This window comes from Typopeltis vanoorti, chromosome 9, assembly GCF_054136105.1.
Source record: "Typopeltis vanoorti isolate ZY-2024b chromosome 9, IOZ_Tvanoo_1.0, whole genome shotgun sequence".
Classification (NCBI taxonomy): Eukaryota; Metazoa; Arthropoda; class Arachnida; order Uropygi; family Thelyphonidae; genus Typopeltis; species Typopeltis vanoorti.
In genome coordinates, this window is record NC_143557.1 from 36,332,734 (window position 1) to 36,354,420 (window position 21,687).

General features: G+C 35.3%; 1 protein-coding gene across 4 annotated transcripts in view; it reads right to left on the reverse strand.

Moving 5' to 3' along the window:
* LOC150102971 (transmembrane channel-like protein 7) overlaps positions 1–21,687 on the reverse strand; it is a 407,541-nt gene that overhangs the window by 291,989 nt on the left and 93,865 nt on the right. For all 4 annotated transcript variants that reach the window (XM_090398590.1, XM_090398591.1, XM_090398592.1 and 1 more), the window contains one exon: positions 12,382–12,451. In XM_090398590.1, the coding sequence (XP_090254716.1) occupies positions 12,382–12,451 (70 nt within the window). The remainder of the gene's footprint in view (positions 1–12,381; positions 12,452–21,687) is intronic.

Genomic DNA, 21,687 nt, shown 5'->3' on the forward strand with positions numbered 1-21,687 from the left:
CATATCGTGTTTTGGAATATAATTTATTACCTTTTGGAGTTGTTCATAAAAGTATTCTTTTATTTCTTCATCTGTATCATTAGTAGCTGCATCAACCTGCACAACAGAAAGTTTGATAAATTTGGAATAGAACCTGGTTTTTATAATTCTCTCATTTACTGGTTCCCATTCCAGCAGACTTTTGGTTACTTTAGGGTTCAATATTAGTGTAACTCCTTTTTCGTGCTTCTCCTCTGATCCGGAGTACAATATTGTCTTGTTGTCTTTAGTTATAAGCAGTGCTTTTTTTCTGGCGATATGCAACGGTACACAGTACCTGCACCTTTTTTCTTAAGTTTTTAAAAATTTGCGATTTATTGACAGCAAAATGTATTATAAATATACTGATAGATGGTACTGTGTTCACGAATTGAATTTTCAGTTTTGATTACTCATAAGTTGGTACCCTGCTTTCCTGTTTCATAGGTTGGTATGCAACCGGAAACAGGAAGTTGTGTTCACTTCTGATTGTTTCCAATATCAGTTTATCAGTTCTATATTCACTCTGCAACAGGCAGGTGTTCACGTGAGTTTTGAATTAATCTAAGTTAAATCAGTGCAATCATTGTTCAAAATGAGTAAAATAAGTAGTTACTTTATGCCAATAAGTAAAAAAAGGAAGGCTGAAGAAGCAGAAATTGTTGAATCTACTTTTGATCTTGTAAAACAGAAAACTAGCACCGAAAATACACTTGGTGAAGAGGATCATGAAACCAAGCCCGAAGATCCACGTTGTCAAAAGGAAGAAGATTCTGATAATGATTAGCCCAAATGTTGGACAGTTTTGCTGAAAAATGACTTCTGCGAGAAAAACGAGTAGCTGTATAGAGAATAACTTGTTGGGCTATAAAGTGAGCTGTGATGTCGGAAGTCTTGCCGTCGATAAACACATGAGAATGAAAATTTCAGCAGAGTGGACAAATGGTAAAATCAGCCATTTTGGAGAATCTCGCAAACAACAGTTAATGTCATTAAAAAAAAGATTTACAATCATAAGGAGAGTGCAGCACACAAAGCATGCCAATAAATAAAATCTGAAGCAAAAAACGAAATAGAGAAAGTTTTTCTGAATACTTTGTCTCATCTTTGGCTGCTCTGAGGTTGTCATTCTGCAATTAATACCAAAAGCAAGAAGCGATCTAGAGATGACGAGGGTATATCGGAGAAAATGTTAAAAGTGTGGAAGTTGCTGTAATAACATCTTCATGGAGAGTACCGGCACCTTTATTTCCAGAAAAAAAGTACATGTTATAAGTCTATCAAAACCAGTCCATCTGAGTTCGCTGATGCCTAAAATGTCTAACTTGTAATATCCATTTCATTTGTTACCTGCTTAATATTTCTTATCTGCTACAGTGTTCTGACATTCCATGATCCAATCTTTAAAATTTTTTATGACTTAATAAGTGACTCTTTCAACAACAAGAGTTCCGAAAGGCTTTCCCCTTGGTGTGTCATATATACGTTAACCGCATCAAACCAAGCTCGATAACTGTCTTCTGTGATCTCGCAAGTCACATCTGTCGGCAGGAGCATTTATTCAACCAGATTTGCAGTTTCCATAATCAGATAATTTTTACAGGAAAGGGTGATTAGCCCTTTGCCCAACCCCGGAAGGGACTATACCTGCAGGGACTGGGTCTCCCTCTTAGGAAAGGCAGAAGTGTGGTTGGGGTATTCTACTACTGCCCGAACACAGGGGCTTCTACTAGATAGTTCTTGAAAATCCCCCAAGCTGCACTGATCTCTTTTCCAGCTAACTCCTCGTTCCATGTTACGTCTACAAGCTGTCTCCTGAGCTCTTCATAATCACCCCTTGTGGTTCCACATATATCCTTTTCTCACAGAGATTCTCGCACTGCTGGCAACCACCCAGGATCACTTCATGGTCACTCTCACCAATTGGCAGGTGATTTGACACCTCATTTATAATTACTTTCTCTGATGAGATCAAATCCAAAACCCTCAATCCTCGTGTGCCCTCTGTTACATACTGTCTGAGGTAGTTGTCCCTCAAAAACTCAAGAAACTAATTTTCTTTACTTCCAGTTGCTGTCCCATCATTCCAGTCTATATTGCCATAATTAAAATTGCAGATAATGATCCCTCTTTTTTAATTTGTTGGCTAATTTGATTATACATTTCATAGTCACTACCAACCGGATTACCAGGTCTATAACAACATCCAACTAAGCATTTCATTCTATTCACCTCTATCTCACACCACTCTGCCTCAAAACCTGGCACTATTTCCCTCTTGCATCTCTACTTTGTATATTGGATATAACTCTTTTTCTATCATTAATAGCACTTCCCCTCTCTTTTTATCCTAACGAAACACATCGTATCCTTCCATCTCTATTCCTGTCAGGATATCATCCTCATCCAACCATACTCACTTATTCCAACAATATCTGGGTGAACAGACTCAATTAATGGAACCATTTCATCTGCCTTGTTTCCTACACTTCTAGCATTTGTATACAAACACAGCAGCTCATTCCTCAATCTACAGGTAGTTCTACTGATACCACTCATTCAATGTGATTTCTCCATGCTCAACCGAAGCCATTTTTCTTTCTTGCTTATTCATTTTAGAATCCTCTTAAAATCCAACTGCTTCCTCTTGATCCCATGTCATCCCATTCCTGTATACACATGCATTCGAATCTCTTGAAGCATCCACCTTTCTCATGCTGTGTTCCCCTATCCACCTTCAGCCTCCCCATTTCCCTGTCCGTCTTGCACACCCATTCTCTATACTCATGAAACTCACTTCCTCATTCATAACCACCTCTTCAATCTCTCATGTCTTACTCTCCCGCACTGCTTCTCACTTGATCAGATTCATTCTCTGTACTCACTTCTCCACCTTCCAGCAGCAGTCTCTCCAAGCAACTCACACCAAAACCATTCAAATGCAGTCCATCACGCTTATATAGTTCACTTCATCCATCAAGCTCATTCTACACATTAACAAACTGCACTCATTTCTCCTCACACATTTCAGCTAACATGTCATTCATAATCCTTGCTCACTGCCTCACCTCACCAGTGTCATACCTAGGCAACACGCTTGCTACCTTTCCTATTACACTGTTCTCTTTTATTCATCTAAGCAACATCCTGATATCCAATCTGACGTGCTCTTTGTTCTCAGTCAAGTCATTTGCATGCTTTCTTGTCATATCCAATGCCTAAATCACTCTATTCGTTCTACTTCCAATATATCACCAAGTATTCTGAAGGAATGTGCCAGGGAGTTTACATCTTCCTTGACATATTTTTTTAATATGAGTCTTGCACTAGGTCGAGCTCCAAAGGAGTGGAAGGAGGGCAAGATTGTGCAGCTTCATAAGGGAGGTGAAAGAACTCAATCATCAAATTATAGGCCTATCTGTGTGTCAGGTTTTGTGATTAAGTTGTTGGGGAAGCTGGTGGGAACTAAGATACAGAACCAGTTTGACAACAATATTATTATATTTGATGGACAGCATGGATAAAAGGAGGTCATCTATTACTAACTTACTTACTTATTATAAATAAGGTGACAGCTACTTGAGAAAGGAGAGGGATACACAGTAGCATACTTAGATTTTACAAAGGCTTTTGATAGATGACCGCATGTTAAGTCGACAGTCAAATTAGAACAGATGGGATTGGATATTAGATTAGTGCATTGGATCGGATACTAGCTATCTGATAGGTATCAGCAAGTTGTGTATGGAGGAGCAATATCCCAGAAGAGGAAAGTCACTAGTGGAGTGCCTTAGAGATCTGTTTTAGGTCCATTGTTGTTTAACCTGTATGTTAATGACATTGGCAAAAATTTGGATGGGGATATTCAGTTATTTGCAGATAATGCAATATTGGGAGAATCTATGAAGAGCAGAGAAGATGTAGTGGTCTTACAAAAAAACTTGAAGAAACTGAGCGAATGGGGATGTGAGTTCAATATTGCAAAATGTAAGGTTTTAAAATTTGAGAAACAAAAATAGGATGTAGAATTTATGCTTGGTGGGGATATATTGATGGAGGTGGAGGAAATATGAGATCTTGGGGTGATAGTGGATAAGGATCTGAAATTTAGGGGACACTGACTTGTAGAAATAAGGATATTCTTATTCCACTGTATAAAGCTTAGATTAGCTTAAAAGATTTGCTTAAAATTATAATAACAGAATTAACTCACGTAAAATATTATTTATTAGTAGAATTTTCGCCTGAGTCGACAGGTCGATTGGGAGTAGTATTAACAAGAAGTCGCATCTAAGTAACATGCGGACCCTGCATAGGAAGCGGGAATAACGCGTAGTAAAAGAAGAAGTAGAATTTTTGCCTGAGTATCACAGGCATCTTCAGCACATGTAAAAAGCTAATTAAACAATGTGACAATTCCAAAAGGCCCCACCTAAGTAGCTAATGTAGGATAACTAAAAAAGGGTCATTAAATTTCTGCACTTATTTAAAAAACAAATAGATAAATAAATAAATATATATACGCATACAAATTAAAAAAGTTAGGAAAGATTAGCTGATCTAAAAAGTACTATCTCACACAAAGGGGATAGACGTAGACCATCGGATCTGTTTAAGTTAGAAAAGTGAAGTTTCACATGTTTCTTTATAAAGCCGTTCCATGAGGAACTGTCTTTTGTGAAAGACTTTTGTCTTGTTCCAATGAACTATGTCTAATGTTGATAGCATCTCTGCAACCCCACACTGTTCAGGTTCAAGGTATTGAATATATGACTTGTGTTCTTCTAGCCAAATAAAAGCAGATCTTCCTGTTTGTCTGAAATAAGATAACCCACAACAGCAAGGAATCCGGTAGACACCTAGATAACTGAGATGTGGAAGCTTGTCCTTTGGAGAAGTGAGAAAGTTGGAGATTTTTCTGATGGGTCAAAAGGCAACAAAAATATTTAGTGATTTTAATACTTTTCCTATGCATTCACTAATGCCTTGCACATAAGGGGTAGGAATATGCGTTATTTCTTCTGTATTTGAAGAGGAAGATATATCAACACTACTCAATGCTCATTTGATGAAAGAATTCTTATATCCATTAGATAAAAAAGAGGAAATAATATATTGCAATTCTTTCTGTAATAGTTCCTCTGAAGAACAAAAGGAGTGGGCTCAATGAACTAGTGTTTTAATAGTTCCTGTGCATAATTTCGCCATTGCTCCAAATAAGGTACCCATGATGAAATTTTTTCATAGCACAGACAGAGGTATTCGATCCTTATCCCAAAAAACAGCTAACAGGATGCGTTTTGAATGTGCAAAAATTCTTTTTAATGCCAAGACTCCTTGTCCTAATCTATCTTACTCTGAATTAAAAGCACTAAAATCACTGAATAATAATAATAATTTAATTATTACGAAAGCTGACAAAGGGAAGGCTGTAGTTATTCAAGATAGAAGAGAATATGAAAGAAAAATATCTCTATTGCTCCACAACTATTCAACTTACAGGTCCCTCACACTGGATCCTACCGGTAGTCAATTAAAAAGACTTAATGCTCTTATAGATAATGTATCTATATGGGATGAAGATCAAAAGAAAAAAAACTAAAAACCTCCTTCGGTTGTCCACCTAATTGTATGGTCTTCCAAAAATTCATAAACCAGGCATTCCATAAGACCAGTTGTAGACTGTATAGGTTGTCCGACTTATATTTCAAAATTTTTTATCAAATTTACTCACTTCTTCAACTATAAGAACTGCTACTTATATAAAAAAATTCTTTTTATTTCAAAAAAAAAAAAAATTTCGGATCTTCACTTGGACGCTTTGGATATTATGATTAGTCTAGATGTTGTTCATTATTTACTAATGTTCCTTTATCTGACACCACTGAATTACTGCAACAAGAATTTCCTTCAGACATTGTAAAATTATTTGATTTTGCAATACATTCCAGTATTTTTCCTTTAAAAACAAGTTATATCAACAAATCGAAGGAGCAGCAATGGGCAATCTTATTTCTCTTGCTATTGCCAACTTCTTCATGAAACACTTTGAACAACGTATTTTTGACAACATTTCTCCTAGACCTACTCATTGGTATGTAGATAACATTTCTGCTATCTGGAATATCTCTTCTGATGAATTACAAGTTTCTCTCTAAATTAAATGCACTTCATCCAAGGATTCAGTTCACCCTAGAAGTAGAAGTAAATAAGCAGTTAGCCTTTTTAGAACTTCTAATTGTTCACCAACCAGATGGTAACCTACATTTCTCAGTCTATAGGAAGGAGACTTACACAGGCCATTATATCTGTGCTGAATCTCATCACCATCCCAGTCAAAATGCAGTAAGTATTACAGAAAGAATTTCAATATATTATTTCCTCTTTTTTATCTAATGCATATAAGAATTCTTTCATCAAAAGAGCTTGGAGTAGTGTTGATATATCTGCCTCTTCAAATACAGAACAAATAATGCGTATTCCTATCCCTTATGTGCAACACATTAGTAAACACATAGCAAAAGTATTAAAACCACTAAATATTTTTGTTGCCTTTTGACCCATCAGAAAAATCTCCACCTTTCTCACTTCTCCAAAGGACAAGCTTCCGCATCTCAGTTATCCTGGTGTCTACAAGATTCCTTGTTTTTGTGAGTTATCTTATTTCGGACAAACAGGAAGATCTGCTTTTATTTGGCTAGAAGAACACAAGTCTGGCCGAGTGGTTATCATATCCACTCTCCAGCCAAAGGGCTGTGGGCTAGAATACAGCCGTGGGCATGGATGTTTGTGATTGTCTGTGGAAATAGCAATGGCGGTGGTGGTCGGCGGTAGGTGGCGTTGGTGTTGTTGCAGAGTTGAGTGGTGGAGACAGAGCTGCAGATCAGGTGTCCTCCTTCGATGAGTCTTTGGACTCCCTGGAGGTGTCAAATAATAATAATATTCAATACCTTGAACCTGAACAGTCTGGACTTGCAGAGCATGCCATCAACACTAGACATAGAGTTAATTGGAACTAGACAAAAGTCCTTCACAAAAGTCGGTTACTCATGGAACGGCTTTATAAAGAAACATGTGAAACTTGACTTCACTCTCCTAACTTAAACAGATCTGATAGTCAACGTCTATCCCCTCCCTTTGGGGGAGATGGTACTTTTTAGATCACCTAATCTTATATAACTTTTTTTTAATTTGCATGTATATATATATATATATATATATATGTGTGTGCATGTGTGTGTGTATGTATATTATTTATTTATTTATTATTTATATTTTTTAAATAAGTTAGGAAATTTAATGACCCTTTTTTAGTCATCTTACATTAGCTACTTAGGAGGGGCCTTTTGGAATTGTCAGTTATTGTTTAATTAGCTTTTTACATGTATTGAAGATGCCTTTTTTAGTAGATGAATTTTTAGTAGTAAAAATTATACTAATAAATAATATTTTACGTGAGTTAATTCCATTATTATAATTTTAAGTAATAGAGTGCGATTATTGAATCAGCATTTTATTTGTGTGGATCATGCTAGTGTAAATGATCTTATGCAATATGTAGAAGGGAGGAAATTATTAGGAGAATTGGAAATAAAAGAATCAGAGTTATATCAGGTATTGATTGGGTTATTTGTTAATAAGGCTGTGGGAAGGGTGACATATCACCATGTATTCTTAAGGAATGTGCACAACAGTTAGCTATGCTCTTGATCTGGTAATTTATTTTAAGTCTTGAAGTGGGTAAGATTCCTAAGGAGAAGAAAGAAGGCAAAATAGTACCACTCCAAAAGCATGGTTCTAGGACAGAAGTTTCCAATTATAGACCGATCTGTATAACTGCAGTTGTAGTCAAGGTGTTGAAGAGATTGGTGAGGAATAGAATACAAGATTGGGTTGATGGGCTTAGCATTTTGGTTTTGACTTCGTATTCTTTATGATGGTTAACATGGATTTGTAGGTCTTGTTTTAGCAGGAAGTGTGTTAGCTAAGGGAGAATCATATGCAGTGATATTCTTGTAACTTTGGAAAACCATTTGATAGATCACCATGTAAATTGGTCTAAAAGCTGCAGAGGATGGGAAACAATAGTACATTGGTTAGATGGATTGGCGATTGGCTCTGTGAACGATACTAGCAAATTGTGTATGATAGAGCACCGTCTCACAAAAAGAGAATAACCAGTGGAGTGCCACAGAGTTCAGTTCTTGGGCTCCCTGCTGTTTAACTTGTTTGTAAATGATATATCATGTGGGCTGAATGGAGATCTTCAGTTGTTTGCTGATGATGATGCAAAGTTGGGAGGAATTATAAATAGCACTGCTGATGTTAATTCCCTTCAGGAAGATTTGAATAAACTTTTGACTTGGACAAAGCAGTGGGAGGTAGTTTTAACATTAATAAGTGCAAGTCGTTGCATTTTGGGGTACAGAAATATCATATTAATGGTGCTATACTACAGAAAGTGGATGAGATTCGAGATATGGGAGAGATGGTTGATAATAGACTGAAGTTTAGAAAACATATTGCAAGTGTTGCAAAGACTGCTCATGTTACTGATGCTATGGTAAGAAGTACTCTAACATATAGGGTTAAGTAAGTGGTTGTAGCCCTGTATAAAATACTGGTCCATCTAAACTTGGACTATTGTTCTCAGAACTGGTCACATGGTTTTCAATGTGATGTGGAAATAGTGGGGAAGGTACGCAGATGAGCGAGACTAAGACAATATTGGGACTCCGGAATACTATGGAAAGAGGTTGAAGAAATATCTACTGCAGAGTTTTGTGGCTAGAAGGAACAGAGGTAATATGATAAAAACGTTTAAATTAGTGAGATGAGATTTTATCAGATTAATTGGGGGAGTATACAAAGAGTAGGGGGGAAGAATCATATGCCATCCCTGGAAGTTGTGTAAGTGTGGTGAAGAGAGGTGTGAGTAGATTTCTTACATGGAGAATTGTGTCAGTGCATTACCAGAATATGTTGCTAAGGATTTTAAGATTCAGTATGCTGGCCTGACTGGCCTAATAGTTAGTGTATCCACTCTGCAGTCAAGAGCCTGCAGGTTTGAATCCTAACAAGGGCATGGATGTTTGCAATTGTCTTTCACCTTCATAAAACTATATAAAACACTCTTAACAGATGGAGTGGGTTACATTGGAGAAGTAGACCTAAAACCTCCCACAATGGAAGAGGTCTTTACCCAGTAGTGGGGTAGATACAGGCTGGAAAAAAAAAAGAAAAAAAGATAAACATGTTGTCAGTTGAATGAACCTACCATGATGTGGCTGCTGACTCCATAGTGTGGAGTAATAATAATATTGTCTGCTCCAGCTTCTTTTCACATTTCAGATTGTTGATAGCTTTTTCTATCTCAAGTATTGATATGTTCTCCCATATTAGAATATTTTCTAACACTGTGGCTTATCTGGTATGAAAAAAGAAAAAAAAAAAACTATTTAATTAACCAGTTTCCTATGACGTATTATATTTCCAAGATAAAGTTTAAAATAATAAAAAAAAAACTTGTATTAACAATTTGATTTCTAAAGTAACAACTGTTAACATAGAATGAACTTAAACTAGATAGAGAACACAGAACCAAGATATCAGACATGTAGTTCACTGTTGCACTGTGCTGTATGAGTGTTGTACACTAATTCACAGCTGTATGGGTCTATGATGTACACCAACTAAAGTTGGTTTAAATGCAACTGTCAGTCCTGCATATAACATATCAACAGTACATTCAACATCTAGTTTAAGTTTATGCTACAGATGACAGTCGTTACTTTAGAAATGTAACACTCTGTTAATACAGTTTTTTTTTTTTTTTAATTTATAATTTTATCTTGAAAATGTGCAATTAGAGGTAGAAAAGTGGTTGATTAAACATTTTTTTTTCTTAATACTTTTGATTTCTCTTGACTAAATGTTTATTATTTGTGGTTCATATTGGATAACTAACTTCATAAAAACCTCAAGTCATTTTAAAGACTGTTCTGTTACTGCTTGTTTCATTTAATAATCTTCCAATGTAACTACTTCCGCTACCCAAAATATCTTTATCTACAGTTTTTGTCACCTTTTTCAATTCTGATTCTAATTAGAATACACTTTTCTTTACATCTAAGTGTTTTTTCAATAGTATTATTATTAGCATATATTAAAATAGCAGAGTAGGAATAGTTTATGTTGGAACAATGTTCCAACATAAAAAAAAAAATGTGCACAAATTCACATGGAGAGAAGAGGCAAGGAATAAGAAAAGTCTCATTGACCATGTCATTGTTGACAGTGATGTTTTCTCCCTGGTGCAGGACACCAGGGAGAAAGGTGTTAAAATATTTGGTGCTCTTCAGCTTAGATTTCTTTAAAAATTAACTGGAAGAATAACAATCAAAAACAGGAGAACACTGAAATGTCAGTATTTACTATGATTAATTCTAAGTTGATTCACTACTCAATTTTTAAGTGAAAATATAAAACATTATTCAAGATTAATCATACCTAATAATGGAAGATGGTCTCTTTACCACCTTTAGCATTACTGACTACTTTCAGATCATCCATTCCCTAAAATCCAACATGATAAAGATTTCTGTCACCATTGTCCCAAATTACAGTATTTGTCGGCATACAAGACACACTTTTTTTCTTTGAAAATAGGTTTGAAAAACAGGGTGCGTCTTATACGTCGATACTAAGTTTTTTATTACTTTCATTTCTGGAAATTTTCTCTGTTCTGACTGAGAACGCACGTAACTCAGTACTTCCGAGTTATGTGATTTCTTTCTTGCTTCCTTGCAGTGTGTGTGAGAGCATTCCAGTTACGTAGGGTTCAGTGGATGCGCATGCACTGTCATCGACGATCACAGCTGTTAAATCACAGATATGCCGTTAAATTTTCTCTAAATTTCTTGGCAAATAATGGATGAAAAATGTCGGCATTGCTACAATATTGCATACAAACTACATTGCATATGCTAAAGAACATGGAAACAGGGCTGCAGAGAGGTATTTCAGGCTGCCCCCAACTGAGAAAATGATAAGAACTTGGTGGAATCGGGAAGAGGATCTAAAAAAAGCAACTCACAGTAAACATAACCCATGAAGTGAAACTGCAAAATAGCCAGAACTTGAGGCAGAACTGAATACTTGGATTTTAGATCACAGAAAAGCGGGACTTTCAAAGTCTACAAAAATGATTATTCATCAAACAAAAGCAATAGCCACTAACAGAGGGATCGCCAACTTTACTGGATCAACATCATGATGTTCAAGATTCATGAAAAGAAACCAGTTATGTATGCGAACAAAAACAAAAATATCACAAAACATGCCAGCTGAATATGAAGAAAAAATTATTGAATTTCATTATTTAAATTCATTATAATATTTAGTGATAGTTTTTTTTCCCTAAAAATGTGTACAAAAAAGGGAGTGCATCTTATATGCTGGTAAATAGTATATAAGCAGCACTGCGTGGACTAGCTGCACCCAATCCTGAATTTCTGTTACCTTGCCTCACTGCCATTTCCTCCATTTTGACTCTTTCTCCCCTTGCCAATCAACCCCACGTACCACTCTAATACCAGGAATTATATCTCTTATGGCAATCTTCTTACTTTTTCTTTGGCATTCCATTAAAACTCTTTCACTGCATGGTGTGGTGATACGACAAAATTGATGTCTCAGATGATGCTTGTCATCATGATAACAAATGGAACAGAGATCATAATTTGTACATTCAGCACATTTCCAGCAAATACCAAAAATGGGTTGCTGACTACAAATATCACACATTGTTCCTTGATAGCTGATACCAGTTAGCATGCTGTCTATAATACAAAGTTCGCAAACACCAGAACATCTATAGTTAGTAGCGGTTCCTTTGTCCCAAACTACCACAACTTCCTCAGGTGATTCAAAATTTTGTACTGTACCTTCAAGACCCTCTCTGCTATCTTGTTTCCCTCACTTCCAGTCGGGTCCACGCATCACTCAAGCACCAGCACCTTCCATGACATTCATTCTCAACCCTCTACAACCATCTGTAGCAGTCTGGTCCATATCAAAATAATTAACTGAAGGACTCCATGAATTTTCAGGTATCATTATCATTTATTTTGTTTAATTTTATCATTTATCATCATAATTATCATTTTTATTGAACATTTGAGGACTAGAAAGTAATTTTTTTTAATGAAAAACATCATGCCAATGAATTTTCTGGAGAAAAAGTTTCCTGCAATGAATTTTCCAGGGAAGAATTTTCCCATAATGAATTTATGGCAAACGAGTTCTGTTTTTGTTCTAGTGGAAAAGTATATACCATTTGGAAGAGAACTAATATTAATTTACCTTCTGAAACTGAAGTTTCCATTTTGCAAGTCCTCTTGTTGCAGGAACTGCAGTTTTCTGCAATTTGGCTCTGTAAAATTATATTTATCTTATCATCAATTTAAGAAGTGATAAGTTATTATCAATTATAATAATTCAATTCCCAAAAGTTTAACATAAATGTAATTTTAAATCACAAATTAATTTAAATTACAAACCTACAGCCATGACTGGAATATAAAGTCCTTAGGACCAGATGATTTTCTTGAAATTACAAAGTGCACAACTATCAGTCATCTCCATTGGCAGATATAGTATATAATGTCTACAGTAGGGGTAGCCAACTACAAGTCCTTTTGGAGCCAACATAATTCTGGTAAGACTAAGAAGAGCCACAACCTTTGACTGATGCAATGGTACAGGAGTGAGTGAGTGTACACATGGCAAGATTGTAAAAAAGCTTGTAAGAGCTGTTTTAACTAATTACATAATTTTAAGGAGCTTACTAAGAAAATGGATACAAGGAAGGCCTCTATTAGTAAATAAGTAACTAAATTATTGTGTGTTTTGACTTTAAAATTATTTTAATTGTTCAAACTGAACTTCATTTAATGTGTTTCGAATTAAACCTTTTTTTATTGCAGTAATTTTTATTAACCCTGTTTTTCACTCTGTCTTCTCCCTATTTTTTAAATTTTTTTCTTCTTTTTTGTTTATTTTTTCCTGGTAGATTGTGAAGAGCCACGTGACGTGCACGCGAGTCGCATGCTCGCAAGCCACATTGTGGCCACCCCTGGTCTATAGCATCTATAGAATATGCTTTTATTCTCAGGTTGCCTGTTTTGCTGAATGACCAAGTTTTAAGAGGAAATTCTTTTCTCCAATGTGACCTACCTGCAATCTACCAACTACGTTTCAGTTGGAAAGGCTGTTATAAAATTGTCAAGTGTGAAAAATGACAATCTAGTGCACTCAAGAGAATAGCTGGAGAGGTTCTACAGAAAATACTAGGAGATCAGGGGAAAACCATTCATCCCAGGAAACTGTATAAGAAGGGTGTGAGTAGGGGAGTGAGAAGCAGGTCTTTTTTCATGCAGAGTTGGGAATGGTTGGAATGCCTTGCCTGAGAGTGTGGTGTCTGCAGAGAATTTGAGTGTTTAAAGCATAGTATGATGAGCTGTGGTTTGATAAAAGGACCTCCTAGATGAGTCTTTGGACTCCATGGGATCTTGGATAATAAAAATAAGAGTTATACATTTTAAATGATCATCAGAGGAATTTTATTCTTTTTTTAATCAACCTTATATGCAAGAGATCTCAAGACCTGTAACATGACAGTGCCATGTGCGGATAAGTAATTTTTTGAAAAGAAAGGAATCTGTTCACCTATTTCGTGAAGAGTTGGAGGTAATACTCATTAGAGAAAATGGTATCGGGAAGCCCATTCCAAAGGAGAGTGAGTTGGTTCAGTGAGTTTGGATTAATAACTTAACACGTATATAACCAACAGTAATAAACTTTAAAGGATTAAAGGTACAAATATTTCATACTGAAAGTAACAGTACATCATCAGTATAGAACAAACAGTTAAAGGAATTTAATACAAAGTACAGAACGGTCGGTGGATTACCAAATAAAATTATTGCTGCGTGCCAGAAAATTACTATTAATCATCATCATCATACGTATCAAGGATTTAGACCTAGTATGGCTTGTTCCGGCCTTAGAAGTCATCGTTGAATCGTTTAAGAGGACGTCCTGGTTTTCTTTTTCCTAATGGCTTGTACTTTAAGGCTTGTTTTGGTAATCTTTCTGTTTTCATTCTTTGAACGTGTTCCATCCATTTATGTTTATATTTTTTAATTTTTTCAATTACTGGTTCTTGGTTTAATTCTTTCATAATATCTTCGTTTCTTTTGTGATCAAATAGGGTATACTTTACAGTTTTTCTCATAAACTTCATTTCTGCTGTTGTTAATCTTTGTTTGTCTTTTTGTTTTATTGTCCAGATTTCGCTTCCATACATTAAGACCGGTAGGGCTAATGTATTGTATACTTTTAGCCTGGTTTGTTTTTGAACTAGGTTTCGTTTAAATATAGAGTTAATTACTCCTGTTATTTTTAAATATTTTTCAATTTTTATGTTTATATCTTTTTCATTTTAGAATCTCGGTCTTGGGGATGGACAGCAGGGTTTTTTATGCCAGTTTATCTGGTGTTTTTCATCCCACAAGCAGGCAAACTGGTCTGAGGACACACGGATTACAGTCAGGAATACTAACCTAGCCATAGGTCTGATTCGTCAGCCTATGCCGGTTGCGGAGCCTGGATAAAATTTGGGGGGGCTAGATGGTACCATGAACTCCCATAAAAAGGAGGGGGGGACGCAGTATCATCACACGAAATTTATTTTATTTATTTATTTATTTCCAGATATACCTCTTCTCACTCACAGTCAGTCTTTCCTTATCATCCATTACTCTCAAAATCTGAGAGTAATGGATGACATGACATCACATTCACAAGGATGAAAGATCTTTATAAACTGCTCACTAAATATCTCAACTGTATCCTCCACAGCAGTTGTCCTTATACAATTTTTTCCATCAATATCATCCTACCATAATCATTCATTTTTTTTTTTTTTTTGCTTGCTATGTATTTAAACTCCCTGTAGCACTATAGCAGCCAAGCTTCACTGATCTTCCTTTCAACACGACTCCTCAATCAAAGCTACACCTGCATGCTGTCTCCTGAGCTTCTCATAATCACGCCCTTTGTTGTTTTCCACATATCTTTTTTTCAACGAAGTCCTCACATGGCTGGCAATCACATCCAGGTAATCATTTCATGGTCACTCTCACCAATTGGAGTGAGATTTGACACCTTATTTCTAATGACATCCTCTGATGAGATGATCAAATGCAAGTCCATCAATCCTTGCATGCCCTCTGTTGCATACTGTCTAGGATAGTTTTCCTCAAAAAGTTAAAAAATTCAATTTCTTTACTTCCAGTTGCTATCATGTCATCCACAACCTATATTGCCATAATTGAAGTCAACCATAATGATCATCCTTTTCCTATGTGCATGGCTAATTTGCTTATACATTTCATATTACTCCATCTATGTTGGCAGCCCTATATCAACATCTGACTAAGCATTTCATTCTATTCACCTCTATCTCATACCGTACTGCCTCAAAAGTGCTGTCGCTATTTCTCCTTTGCATCTCTACCTTGTATTGGCACATCTCCTTTTCTATAATCTATAGCATGTCACCTCCCTTTTTTGTCCTTTCTACTTTCATGAAACATCATATGCTTCCATCTATATTCCTGTCAGGATGTCATCTGCATCCATGTCTCACATATTACAACAATTCACTTGTATTTGAATCCCTTCTTGGATGCAAAGAACTTTAATCAGGGCTTTACAACTGAAGGTGAGTTAGCCAGTCACATACAGAGGTGGTAGGTTTTCCATTTCCTACTTTATGGATGAAAAACCCAGCAACTTGGGTTTTATCATTCAACAATGCATGCAAACTGGCCATTAGAATGCACAGAACTAGAGTTGCCTCATAGCCTGAGTTGCTTCAGTCATAAATCTAAATAAATCAAAACCAACAATTCAATTTTTTGGTGAATGATCTCAATGCTGGCTTGATTGGCCAAGAGTGGTTAGCGTATCCACTCTCCAACCAAGAGGCTGGGGTGGGGAGGTTCAAATCCCAGCAAGGGCATGGATGTTTGTAATTGTCCTACTAACCATATGCCATATGTGCTGCTGTAACCTGTGTCTTGGAGAAGTATGACTTTTGATGTCTTTGCAAGTAAACATCTATAAATAGATTAATGGTACTGCTGTGGGTCTCCTCCCAATTTGTTAACTTCTACATGGAAGAATATTAGAACAAGGCTACTTTCAAACACTTAGTGTGGTTATGCTTTGTTGATTATGTATTTATTATTTGGCCCCCTGGGCAAGTTGCTTTGAATTCTTTTGCAGCTTACCTTATCATCCAACACCACAAAATTCACTTCACATTAGAAAAAGAATCAAATAACTCTTTCCCTTTTCTTCACATATTAGTCACTTGCTATTCAGATGGTTCACTATCTTTCTCCATTTATAGAAAGCCCACACACACACACAAAGGAAGTTATCTACATAAACAATCACATTGTCATCCGGCCTAACAATATGAAATTCTACAAACACTTACATACAGAGGACCCTGTAACCCCTAGACAGCGCGTCCCCTGGGTGGCAGATAGGGGAGCCCACCATGTGTGTGTGTACATGAGCGTGCGTGCGTGTGTGTATATATATATATATATATATATATATATGGTTGGGTGGTCCGAATATACTGAATAAGGACTCGTGGACCAACAGGGCGATAAGGGGCAATCATCTTGATTGTAAGGGAAGCGGCACTCCCATGGACTCCTAGCTGGATCTATCCTCTCCTTCTTCTACTTTGAGGAAGATCCACTTACTTTAATCTTTCCTATAAGGCCTTATCAGCCAACTCTTCTTACTTTATGACCCTTATGCTATTAGAGTACTCGAGGGCCATGGGGTCTTTTCATTTCTGGCCTTATAACTATGCCCTCTCTATAAACCTTACTATATTTCTTCTATAATCTACTCTTTCCCCTTCAATATACCCTATTCCTCCTATGGGTTTAAATTCGGAAAAAGGCTAGTTCAGAAACCTTAAGGTAGCAGCCCTACCACTGAACTATTCCATCGTCAGGCTAGTCCCCTGACATGGAGAACATAATCCTACTTGTAAGCTGACAGAAAAAGATAATCGGATTGAATCTATGGGAAGCGACCCTGGAATGGAAAAGGGAAAACGAAAATGGAAACGACAAAATATAATACACATAGCAAACTGGAATGCAAGAGGAATAGCATATAAAGAAATAGAATTAGACCAGTTATTAAATGAAAGAAATTTTAAAATGGCAGTGATCACTGAAACAAAAAAGAAATTAAAATGAACTATGAGAACTGAAAATTTTAATGTGATATACAGTGGAGTCGACAGAGACCAAAGAGCACAAGCAGGAGTCATGATTTGGATTCATTTTATAACTCCCTTTCAAAACAGTTAAAACATTATAAATTATGGAATGAAAGAATAATAGAAGCTAGAATAAAAACAGATAGAGGCTATTTAACAATAATTGGTTTATATGCCCCAGAAGAAGGAAGAGAACAGGATAATATTGATTTTTATAATCAGCTACAAAACATATATAATAAAATAAATAAAAATGATTACATAATTTTAGCAGGAGACTTAAATGCAAGAATTGGAAACACGAAAATTAATAATAATATAGGAATACATGGAGAACACACTCTAAACAGAAATGGTAAAAAATTGATTGACTTTGTAGTTTATAATAACCTAAAAATAATGAATTCCTTCTATAAACATAAAGACATACATAAATATACTTGGGCAGCAAGAGGATGGAAATCAATATTAAATTACTTCATATTAAATGAAAAGACATCAAATTTTTCACTAGATGTTAGAGTTCACAGAGGATATGAAATAAACAGTGACCACTTCCTTGTTAAAATAAAAATAAGATTACCACCTAAATGGCTACAAGTAACAAGAACAGAAAGAAAAATTGAAACATTTGTTGATAAAACTAGACTGTTGAATGACACAAATGTACAATGGCTATATGAACAAAGAATTAACCAATATCTAGATAAAAAAAAAAAAAAATGAAGAAATAGAAATAGAATGGCTTAATGTAAAAACGATACTAAATGCAGCAGCAAATGAAAGCTTAGGAAAGACCAAAAAATTCAATAAAAGAAAAAAACTGAAGATCTGGGATGATACAATCAAAGAAATAATCAAAGAGAAAAAAGAAGCCTATCACAAATGGTTAAGCAGTAAAAGATTAGAAGATGAAATAGAATATAAAAGAATAAGAGCCATAGCTAAAAGAGAAATCAGAAAAAGACATAGAGAATCATGGAATAAGTTTGTTTCTAATTTAGAACATGATTTATATAAAATAAGACCCAATGTAGATAAGATTTTGAAACACCTAAATGCAGATACCAAAGAAAACATAAAATTAAACACTGAATTGAAATTAGAAGAATTTCTAAATTACTACACAGAACTGTGGACAGACAAATATTTTAAAAAAGACAACAGGCAAACAATTAACGAAAATGAAAAGGAAATAACTGAAGAAGAATTAGAAATCAGCCTGAAAGAAACAAGAAATGGAAAATCACCTGGAGAAGATAAGCTAGGTTCAGAACTATATAAATACGCAGGAACAAGATTCAAAGAAAGACTCTTATTATTTTTAAATAAAATTTACTCAACTGGTATCCCCCCAATAGAATGGAAAAAAGCAATTGTGATTCCTATCTTTAAGAAAGGTAATAGAGATGACCCTAAAAACTATAGAGGTATCAGTATACTAAATTCCTGTTACAAAATATATAGCAGAATCTTAAATAACAAACTAATGAAATATTCCGAAAACTTTATTCTAGAGGTACAGAATGGATTTAGAAAAGGACGATCATGTATAGACCCAGCCTACTGCCTAAAATTAATAATAGAGAAAAGAAGAGAATATAATTTAGAAACACATATTGCATTTATTGACTTTGAAAAAGCATTTGACAACGTTAAAAGAAACATATTATTTAACATATTAAAAGAAAGACAAATATCAAATAATATCCTAAAAGCTATCACAAGTATATATGAAAATAATCGAATACAAATAAGATTAAATCATGAGCTATCATATACAAGAGAGATAAACCAAGGGGTCCGACAGGGATGTCCCCTCTCAGCAACTCTTTTTAATATCTACTTAAATTAAATAATAATAAAATGGAATAAAAATTTACATCAAGGAATTAAACTTTCTCCTAAAATTAACTTAAACACTCTCCTCTTTGCCGACGACCAAATAATAATTACAAAATCTGAAGATAACTTACAGAAAGCTATTTTAGATCTAAATGAGATATCCAAAGATTATGGTATGATAATATCAATGGAAAAATCAAAAACTATGGCCTTTATAGGACAAGATCCAGCAAGAACTAAAATAGTAATAGATAACAAGATCTTAGAACAGATGAATTCATTTAACTACCTAGGATGAATGATCACATATGAAAACGAAAAAGATATGAACGTAAAAATTGCAAAATATTTAAAAATAACAGGTGTAATTAACTCTATATTTAAACCAAACCTAGTTCAAAAACAAACCAGGCTAAAAGTATACAATACATTAGCCTTACTGGTCTTAATGTATGGAAGCGAAATCTGGACAATAAAACAAAAAGACAAACAAAGATTAACAACAGCAGAAATGAAGTTTATGAGAAAAACTGCAAAGTATACCCTATTTGATCACAAAAGAAACAAAGATATTATGAAAGCATTAAACCAAGAACCAATAATAGAAAAAATTAAAAAATATAAACATAAATGGATGGAACACGTTCAAAGAATGAAAACAGAAAGATTACCAAAACAAGCCTTAAAGTACAAGCCATTAGGAAAAAGAAAACTAGGACGTCCTCTTAAACGATTCAACAATGACTTCTAATGCCAGAACAGGCCATGCTAGGCCTAAATCCTTGATACGTATGATGATGATGATGACAATCACATCGTCATCCAGCCTAATAATATGAAATTCTACAAACACTTACATACAGAGCTATTTGTTCTAATCATGCAGCCCTTTCCACAGAACTCAACTATCTGCACCATACTTTCTTGGTCAATGGCTACAGCTCCCACCAAACAGATAAAATACCGCATAGTCTCTTCCCCACTTTCTTCTCCCAAAACACACAAGAACAAAACACCACCATTCCAATTCCGTTACATCCACCAGGATTAATCCTGGTGGTGCCTGTGAATAAGCTACGTTAAACTTGTGCTATCACATTTTATCATTATTGCAAGTGTTTCTCATGCAAAATAATCAGTAAATGGAAAACTTTCAGAGGGTACTAAGGAGTCGATTACTTCTGCACAATCTATAAGTATCCATAGTCCATCAAATCAGTTATCTTTACAATTAAAAAACAGCCACGTGAAAGTACCTGCTATGCCTACAGTATGAAGTAAAGATGATGACAATAAATGCCAACAATGAAAGAGTACGTTGAATCTCATCAGCATAGTGCTGTGAATCACTGACAAATCTAATAACAATATGAAGTGCCACAGCTGTAAAACCAAAGTTACAGAGAAAAAAAATGTATATTGTGCAATTTCTGTTGCCACTGGCTACATGCTCTCTCTGTAAAAAAGTAGATAAATCAGCACACAAGCTTTTTATCAATCTCAACCAGACTTTTTTCTGTTCATTGTGCCTTCCTTCCATTAAACAGCTTCTGAACTTAGGCAAACAAATCAAAAATCACCTTAATACTATGACTGAAACCTTCTCTTCCAAAATCTTAATGCTGGAAACTAAGCTTGAGCTACTCGATGATCAGTGCCCCATCACAAGAGCACCCTTGTCCACTAATGAATTCCGTGACCTAATCACATCAATCAAGTCTGAAAACAGGAAACTCCATGCCGTTATTTTGAACTTTCTGATGGAAAATGGTAAATCATTAAAAAAAGACAGCAAATTATCAAGAGAATGCAACTTCGATCCCAGAAATATCAGATGTCATAAAGTTGGACCCATAAATAAAAGAAAGGATGGAATGAACTTTCCACATCTCATGTGGAAAGTGGAAAATCTCATGACCTGTTACATGCTGACAAGCACATCCAAATGAATAATGATGATATATAACAAGTTAAAGGACACTTGCTCCCAATTGCGAATATGTGCTTGACCTGACTTAACATTTGCCCAGAGGGAACAAGGATGCCACCTTTATATCCGCTCTGACGTACCTTGCCAGAGAGCACCTAACCTAGAATCACCCAACTTTGACCTTCTTTGGTTGAAAATATCCCTTCCTTACTCAGTCAAATTGAATTGCTGTCTTTATCACTCCCCTAATGCCACCAACCACTCTGAGCTCTTAAATTTTCTCTCTTAAAAATTGATTTTCTCCAATCCCACTCTCTTAACATCAAAATCATCCTCCTAGGAGATTTTAATGTCCATAACACAAACTGGCTTTCTTCCTCTAGTTGTATAGATCTTGTGGACAGAGATGCTGAAACATTTGCGATCACTAACAGCCTTATACAAATTGTTTACATGCTAATCAGAATACCAGATAACCCAAACCACTTCCCAAATAGCCTAGATCTCTTCCTTA